The following is a 9,289-nucleotide window of genomic DNA, read 5'->3' as shown; positions in this document are numbered from 1 at the left end:
AAAGCGAGTCTAAGTGCGAAGGTTTTTGTTATGAAAATTAGTTTTCATTCCGCATATGTAAAGTAGAACTAATTACCATTACAAAAACCTCGCACTTAGACTCGCTTTGAAGAGAAGGCAGACATGAACGCGGAAATGGTCTATTGATAAACAGCACATTGTCGGCTAACGACGGGTGGTTTCCTGTCTTGGCCTGAAGTTTAAGCTGCTCTCCAATTATTGGACTCGCGAATACTGATTGTATTGGTTGCCAATGTTGTTGCTAAGATCTTTAAGTTGTTCACGAACGAAGTCCGCAGATCTTTGATCTTTGAAAGGTAGCAAGACTCGAACGATATTTCCCTGTGACATGGCGTTGTTGTTTTGGCTTATTAAATCATTCTCCAAAAAGACTGAATTAAAAACGAAGTAACAGTGGCATCAACCAGTCTATCCGGGTACCCCAGCTTAAAGAACACTCCCTTAAGATAATTGCACTCTCTCACAACCGATTCCCACGAAGAAGAAAGCGGTAGACGCGGTGTAACATGGTCTTAATTAATGATTTTTTTGTAGCGCATATCTACGTGGCTCTGAAAATGTAAAAGGAGGCCATTGTTCGTTGGTTTTCGGTATACGCTGATTACAATTTCGCAGCCTTTCTTTTCCATTATTAATAGGTTTACCCTTGGGTTCTCTTGTAGCCAACGCCTTCCTATGCTCTATTGAAAAACAGCTCGAGCGTGAGAACAAGTTACCATCATTTTATTGGAGATATGTCGGTGACACACTATGTTCAATGACAGATATTGAAAGTGCAACTTCGTTCTTGGCAACTTTGAATGAGTGTCATCGATCCAGATATCCACTTTACGTTGGAGATGGCCGACAGCAACAAGTTGCCATGATAATAGAGAAGAAAGGCTTCGAACTGGTGACCAGGGTATACCGAAAACCAACGAACAATGGCCTCCTTTTACATTTTCAGAGTCACGTAGATATGCGCTACAAAAAATCATTAATTAAGACCATGTTTCACGGGCCGGACCTACCTCAATGTACATACTAGGGAACAGGGATAGCGAAGTGGTGAGAACAAACGCCTCCTACCAATGTGACCCCGGGTAGACTCCCGGGCTTGGCATCACATGTGGGTTGATTTTACTGGTTCTCTACTCTGCTTCGAGAGGTTTTCCTCTGGGTACTCTGGTTTTCGCCTTTCCTTAAAAAAACATTCTACGATTTGATATCAGTTGATTTGATTTGAATTGATTCCTGTACAGGGTCCCAAAATACAGCTCTAAATACAGTGGACACTTAAATGATAACTTTATTATTATTGCTATTAATGATAATAATAATAATAATAATAATAATAATAATAATGATGATGATGATGATGATGATGATGATAATAATAATATTATTATTGTAGAATAACAGCTAACATACTCTCTACACAATACATGAGAGTTAGAGATCAAGTACTGCCTTAAAAACTTGACAAAAAGATGTTTATAAACAAAGAAACATGACTAAAACATGTTTATCCAGTTCTGGTAGAATCCACGCGCATACTATCACGAATCCCATAGTTAATATCGTGAGTGGTTTTCTTCACTGTCTGAAGCTACATGCAGGTTTTACCGGGGCGCTTTCCACCCAATTCCACACAAAATTAGAATGCCTTTAAAGGCTCGTTTAGACAGAGCGATTTTATCGCGCGACAAGAGCTGCGATTAAATCGCAGCAAAGTTGCACTAAATTTCGAGCATGTTCAAATTGGGGCGACAAGGCTGAGATCTGTCGCGCTACAAATCGCAGTGAAATCGCCGGCTGTTCACACGCGCGATTTGCTGTCGCCGTAAAATCACCGTTCGATCGCAGCTCTTGTCGCGCGATAAAATCGCGCTGTGAAAACGAGCCTTTAGATTGACGGTTACACTGAATCGCCACTGACAACACCGCAACAATGCTCATGGGCTCTCTGTTGTGAGACTGTGCCCTCAATTTACTAATTGTACTCGTTCTAAAAGTCTAGTCTTAGTTGCCACTTTCCTCCCTTTCTACGCAGATGCTGTGTTCACGATTGGTTGTAACCATCTGAGATCCACCGAGTTTTATATCAAAAGCGTGAAGGAGGATTGCCCTAATCCGTGGGTAGGGCATCCATGTAGCTCCTATTTTTCGTACTGGTTTGGGAACTGCAACGATTGCGGTGAAGATGGATGTCCTCTTTTGGGTTACAGAGCAGAAGAAAGCAAGCTTCATGGAGCATACTACCTGCGTACAGGCCTTGAAAATGAGGACACATTATGCCGTGAGTTAAATCTTTATTTATATGTGGAATGTACATGGCTTTAATTAATATAATCAGGGACTACCATTACATTTTGGGGCACACTTAATAGCCAGATAATGTCAGCGTCTTGCTTTCTCTTTCTTCTCAGATGAAGAGAAGTACGAAGTTGGGACTGAAGTATTTCAAAATTCTTGCTGTCTTTGCGTCTCTTATGAGAACGCGGCGATGGTCAAGGCAAATCCTCAGTTTTGGCTAGTTTTATTTGTTTATATTTCACACGCCTACAATTCTATGGAAAAATTCACCACGTGACTCGTGAATTCCACGTTAAATTTCACGCGAAAAACCGACATCGTTCGAATTGCGAAGCATCACACAGCTTTTTCAAGGCTATCTCTAAAGTGAACGGGGAATGAATGAATAGGAAATGGGGGAACGGGGAACGGGGAATCTCTAAAAGGGGTAATCTCTAAAAGGGGTATCTCTAAAATGTGGAATCTCTAAAATAGGGAATCTCTAAAAGGGGGGAATCTCTAAAATGGGGAATCTTTAGAATCCGGATTGGAATCTCTAACAGCAAGCATTTCAGTGAGGATAACTGAAGCAGAACGAGTGCGTTTGCAATTCTTGTTATATTATATTTTGTTCGTTTTGCTTTTCCCCCTAGTTTGTACTATGCCGATGTTGTGACTGTTTCGCCAGCACAAGTGTAGGTCATCACAAACAGATGAACACATCACAAGATAAGATTTTATTCTAAACGACAAACCTTTTCACTTTAATCATTGAAGTGAATTATATTTTCTTGGTGCCGAGTTGTTACAAATAACCACTCTAAATAATAAAAATACATTTGGCGCCCCATATTTATGTGCCTTTAGTCGAAAACATAAAGCGTACAAATGTTAAGCAAAGATCAATTTCTAGGCGTCGATCGAAAGGGGTCCGTTACGTACTGCAACACAACAGAACAAAAATATTAAATTTAAGACCGACATGTGTATTAATTGTAAGCCTCAAAGTGTCACATTTTCTGAATACTGGCTTCCTGGTGTCAAAAAGGAAGTCTGAAAGGGTTCCGTTTGGCGTTTCAACACAACAGAGCGAAACTATTAAATCTAACAACATGTCATTTGACTCTAACCATAACGCGTTACATTTTCAGAATAGTAGTTTCTTGGTGTCCGTCGAAGCTACGAAAGGATTCCGTTAGGCACTCCAACACAACAGAACAAAAGAAGAAATCTGACAACGATGTTGGCCTTTAGTTAATTCTTAGCCTAAAAGAGTCACTGTTTTAGAATACTGGTTTCCTGTTGTCCATGGAAACTCTGAAAGGAGTCCTTTCGCGTTAGGTACTCCAACACAATGTGCATAAAATCTAAGCCTTGGATGAAACGTTACATTTTCGGAAAAGTAGTGTCCTGGTGTCTATGGAAATTCCGAAAGGAGTCTATTAGGCACTGCAGAGGTGAAAATGCACGTTCTGTGGCTCCTCGGAAGTTGCTAGCTGCCCTGTGATTCTGTGGCGAAATTGACGGATGTCACGGTACATTACAATGAGATCGTCGGGGCAATTCAAAGGAGGATTTTGGATGACTCCTCCGCACCCATAACATCGCGAGACTCTGGTTCCCACCAGCCACTTCAGGAGGATGGTATTTCCGTTTTTAGTAGGCAGTTCGTGTGGGACGCCAACAAGAGCACTTTGAAGAGCATACTGGTGAGGAGGTAGGCCATCATGGTGTGTGATAATGTGGTTCGCGGTAGATTCAGCTTGTCAGACAAACGCACCGTTATGAGTGGGCAAATGATGCTCGGAGGAGCTATACTGAGGAACAGATGGCACTGCAATGTCGTACTGAGAACTCACCGCTTCAGAGTTGCTCGGGCCTTCTGGAGGTAATTCGTCTGATTTATGTTACCATAAATCAATCTGCTGAGGAACCGTCTGAGGCTTGGCACTTGACCTTTTCCTCTTGCTAGGTTTCAAGCATGTTAAAATGGGAATGACAGGCCTGCACGACTCCCGCTGTGTGCCCACTGTGTTGCCAAAAGCTTTTATAGTTTTGCTTTAACAAGCATGTCTTTAAGCTATTTCCCTTTTCTGTAAGAGATCAAGGGAGGTTCCTTGTATATCTCTCTTAGTAGCGGCTGGTTTTGTATTAAATGCCATTTTTTCCATTAGAAAAACTTTCAAACATAGCAGTGATGGATGAAATTGTGTCACAAAGGGTAAAATTTTCTTGTGCGCTTTCTGTTTTTGTGTAAGAGTGTTCTTTCTTTCTGCGAATTTAACTTCGGAAAGGATTTTGTCCACCAGGTTATTGGGATAACCTCTCGATGTCAGGTGTGTTCTAAAGTTTTTAATGTTCTCCTCAAACATTACTTTAGAAGAGTTTGTCATCAAGAGCTTAAGAGCTTCTCCTTTAACGAAGCCTTTTTTAACGCCTGCTGGGTGGCAACTGTTGTAGTTTGTGTACTGAAAATTTTCAGTAGGTTTGTAATGTGTCCGAACGTCGAGAATCGATTCTTTCTCGAATTTCTCTCCCTTATAGACTGTTGTGTCCAAGAAAGTTGATTCTAACTATGAGACTTCAGCGGTAAACTTTATGGTAGGGTGGTACGAATTTGCTTGCTCAATGAAATGTTATATTTCTTCTTTGTTTGTATCCCACAAGCAAAATACATCGTCAATGAACCTTTTCCACGTTAGTGGTTTGTTAACGCTCTTCCTTAAGATCTCCTTTTCTATAGATGCCATAAAGATGAGAGAGATTCCCCCTTTTAGAGACTCCCCATTTTAGAGATTCCCTATTATGGAGATTCCCGCTTTTAGAGATTCCCCCTTTTAGAGATTCCCTATTTTAGAGATTCTCCCCCTTTTAGGGATTCCCCATTTTAGAGATTCCCCCTTTTAGGGATTCCCGCTTTTAGAGATTCCTCCTTTTAGAGATTCCCTACTTTAGAGATTCCTGCTTTTAGAGATTCCCTATTTTAGAGATTCCCGCTTTTAGAGATCCCCCCTTTTAGAGATTTTCTATTTTCGAGATTCCCGCTTTTAGAGATCCCCCCTTTTAGAGATTACCACTTTTAGAGATTCCCCTTTCCCCGTTCCCCGTTCACCGTTCTACATTTCCTATTCCTTCATTCCGCGTTCGCCATTTTAGAGATAGCCGTTTTTTTCAAAGATGAAGCGATTGAATTCACCCTTTGGCGAATGTTGCAGTATTCAAAGCACGCTAAAAAAAAGCCATTTCAAAGAGCTATCTCGACTATCAGGAGCCAGCCAAAACAAACAAAACAAAACAAGGAAAATCTTTTTCTTCCTCATTTCCGCCAGGTTTTTGTGTTGTAAACGGAAAGAAATTGCTTTGCCTCCTTTGCCATGTAAGGCCACGCGTTGCGACGGTGCAATATCTGTCAGCCTCATTTTAAAGTCGCAATTCTACACTGAATACTTCGTCTTGATGGCCAATGAGATGGCGAGAATTTCCCTAGCATGCGATTCTATCCAAAAACGGCTCGATTAACGATAATACCTAGCCAAAGACAATTGAATTGGCTGTAATTTAATTTCCTCTTTTTGCTGTCTAATATTCATTAAAAGCAGTTTTACTAAACTAGAAAGAAAACCCCAAAGGCAAAACTCTTTGGAAAATCTTAGTTGGTTGAAAACTAGGGAAGTTTATAAATTCATGCACGTTTTCTCAGTCTAGAGATTAGCCCAATCTAGATATTAGCTACTAGTCTAACGAGCATTAATGTGATGTTTTTTCCATTTTTTTCCACTTTCAGCAAAATCATGACCATCACGAGAAAAGCAGGTGAACGAACGTTTTCGTCTACTCTCCTTCTTTGTTAACAGTAACTTTAAGGCCATGAACTATGAAAATATCCGATAATCAACAAACTTAACCAAACCGAGTCTGAAAACATGAAAATGAATGTTTTAAAAACTTTTTGTATCTTGTGAAGATAAAAAGGTAAAAATACGTTGTATACTCTCGCAAATGAACAATGCACGTAGCCCGCTAAGTTTCTTAAATTTCTCTTTTGTCTTTATTTTTCGTAAGAGATTCATCCAAAAATGGCGGCGCTCGGAGCACATGGCTCCCAACATGCAACGGAGCAATAATAATTGGAAAACCGGTACCGAAAGTCTAACATCTAATCGAACACTGAGCTCTAGAACTATACAGGCAGTTTTGCAGGAGGAGCGGGGTTGACAAAATGGCGAAAGCATTGGCCAGCCAGCAACCTGTTCCGGGATCGACATCCGGACTTTGAATGTGACTTTAATGCCTTGATTCCCTTCTCTGCTCCTAGAGGTTTTCTCTATGTAATCAAGTCTTGTAATCACGTTTGATTTGTTTTCTAGAGGGTCGTAAGTTAGATTATTGTAATTTATAAAATAACTAGGATAGTACGCGCTCTCTCATTTGTCAATAGCTGTTTTTAGATGAGAGTATGGAAACACGGCTGTGACATCACACGAATTTTGATTGGTCATATGCCGTCAGACGCGCGTTTTGATTGGCTGGTAGGAAATATGATCGTGTATCAAGGAAATATGTTTTAATCAAGAATTTCCCTTCATTCGTTTCCTCTATTTGTTGAATTATCTTTGCGAAATATTTTATAAAAGCAATAGAGGACTTTTTCCATGTTTCCATTGCCTCATCTAAACACTCGGGGAAGTTGTTGTTAGATGAGGCTATGGAAACAGGGAAAACGTCCTATATTGCTTAAATGTTAGTAACGTAACACTCTTAGAAAAGTTTCTTGTTGTTATTGATGATTGTAGTGACGATAAATATAGATTACGTCATGGTTGGTGAATGCGTACGATTTTTATTCACGAGTTGTGAAGGATCGCGTAAACGTACGAGTGAAAGAAGCGAACGAGTGAGTTGAACGATCCTTCACAACGAGTGAGTAATAAAAATCGTACAAACGAGCCAACCATGAAGTAATTTGTTTATTACATAAGTACTGAGGTCATAAAGTTAACCAGGTCAGTGTTAATCGAGAGGCTATCAAACCACCGATCGCGAACAAAAGCCCCAAACAAATAGCAAAATGTTTTTGGAAAAAAAGAAATCTTTACCTTCCATACCTCGCTTGCGCACTTTTAAAACTTTTTAAGATCTTCTGAAATATTTTGTGGAGAAAGCTAAGCAATAAAAGATCAAAAAATTTGAAAACCATACTCCAGATCCGCGAGCCAGCGAGCCATGCGCATTTCAAATAGCGCTGATAAACAGTTATTAAGTCTATAAGTACCCATTTTAAAACGGTTAGCTTTCAATAACTGTGTGACTCGCATGCTGACTCACATGGCTCGCCATATTGGCTCGCATGACTCACAGTCATGGCTCGCATGGCTCGCAGCCATGTCTTGCATGACTCGCATGGCTCGCTCGCTCGCTCGCACATTGTCGGCGGCCATGTTTACAGATTTTACTCCCGCTGTCGTTGCACAGGCCACTCACACCAAAGTTCAACATAATATTAACCAATCAAAAGGCTGATACAACAATTGTTCTCTAGTGAAAAAAATCGTCCGACCAATCAAAAGGCCGATACGACAATTTTTCACTAATGATGATACTGATGCTGATGGTGATTCCTTCATTTCGTCGTATATTAACTGAAAAATCATGATGTTTGCATGTTTACCTATAATTAGTACTCTTTTCTCTCTTTGATCATTGCAGGATACAGGACGCCTTGTGGAATCATACGATTTTTCTGAATCATGGTGTAGAGGTTTATCATAAATCTGTTAGGTGGGAAAAGTAACTGCACAGGTTTTAATATTAATATAGGGTCGAATATCTGGCAATGTTACAAGCCAAGGTATAACTGTAGCGTAAGGGAAATAAAACATTACATTATCAAATGATTATCTGATTGATTTATTCAATCCAGTCGTGAAAATGCGACCCCATCCAGCGGCACATCCCCATAAGCCCATTAATACGAATTACACCCACCGGGAGAGAATGATGAGGGAAATTGAAATGCATCCACTGTAATTGGCCTATTCGACTTAAGTGGTACCAATTTACTGTAGTTAGTGCCCTTGATTGAATTCAAAAGAAGAGCAAATAAATCAAACTTAATTCTTTGCAACAAAACGTGGGAAAGTGGTTTCAAATTGTTGGACCTACAAGAATAGATGGTCTGTTTTGTTATGAGAATTATATTATTTAACAAGATGAAGCAATCTTTCCTTTGCCAGTCACCAAATATTATGTTTACAGCAGACAGTGATTCAACTTTAATTTGTCTACCATTACACCAAGCTATAAGTTCTTTCCACAGCAGTATAGTGAAATGGCAAGTCACAAAAAGATGTTCCAGGGATTACGGTCCAACAAACCACAAAAGGTGCACAATGAGGAGCCTATTTTTTGTCTATTTTTTTTCAAAAACATATTTGTCACTAGATACGTATTTAGAATTTTGTATTGAAATTCTCGTGACTTTTTGTCTAAAGCGACTAGAAGGGGCAAACCGGCTATGATTTTCCTTCCTGTCCAAACAAACACCATTGAAGCTTTCATTAAACTTTGAATGAGCTGTCGCTGTAGTGACAAATCCAGATATAAACCTTCTTAAAGGTCGCCTCAGTGATCGCGGAGACTTCTTGGTTAATTAGAACAAGTTCAATTTGGTCCTGAATGACAAAAGGACTATTGTTCAAGTACCCATTTATTTTCAGGGATTGACGTCACGGTTCAGGGATTGCATCAACTAAAGACGTCAAATCAAAAATATCTTTTGTGTGAGAAATAAATTGGTTTTTCTCTGTTACTAAATCGCCTATTCTAACTATTCCTTTACTAACCAAGCATTGAAGACCGATTTATTATTAATACAAATAAATTTATTGTCCCAAAGAACAGTGTTGGGAATTTTTTTCGTGCGAGAGCTTTCCCTGTAATACTTCAGAAGGTTTATCGGTAGCATTTTAAGGCCAAAGTTGCAGCAGAGGATGAA

General features: G+C 39.7%; 1 protein-coding gene across 1 annotated transcript in view; it reads left to right on the top strand.

Moving 5' to 3' along the window:
- The window catches only part of LOC138000604 (pancreatic triacylglycerol lipase-like), a 35,190-nt gene extending 27,001 nt beyond the window's left edge, over window positions 1-8,189 (top strand). The window contains exons 6-8 of the mRNA XM_068847137.1: window positions 2,054-2,299; window positions 6,080-6,108; window positions 8,002-8,189. Coding sequence (XP_068703238.1) covers window positions 2,054-2,299; window positions 6,080-6,090 — 257 coding nt within the window. The 3' untranslated portion in view covers window positions 6,091-6,108; window positions 8,002-8,189. The remainder of the gene's footprint in view (window positions 1-2,053; window positions 2,300-6,079; window positions 6,109-8,001) is intronic.
- The last annotated feature ends 1,100 nt before the right edge of the window (window positions 8,190-9,289 follow it).

Source organism: Montipora foliosa, chromosome 4, assembly GCF_036669935.1.
Source record: "Montipora foliosa isolate CH-2021 chromosome 4, ASM3666993v2, whole genome shotgun sequence".
NCBI lineage: Eukaryota > Metazoa > Cnidaria > Anthozoa > Scleractinia > Acroporidae > Montipora > Montipora foliosa.
This window is presented reverse-complemented; position numbering and strand designations above follow the sequence as displayed.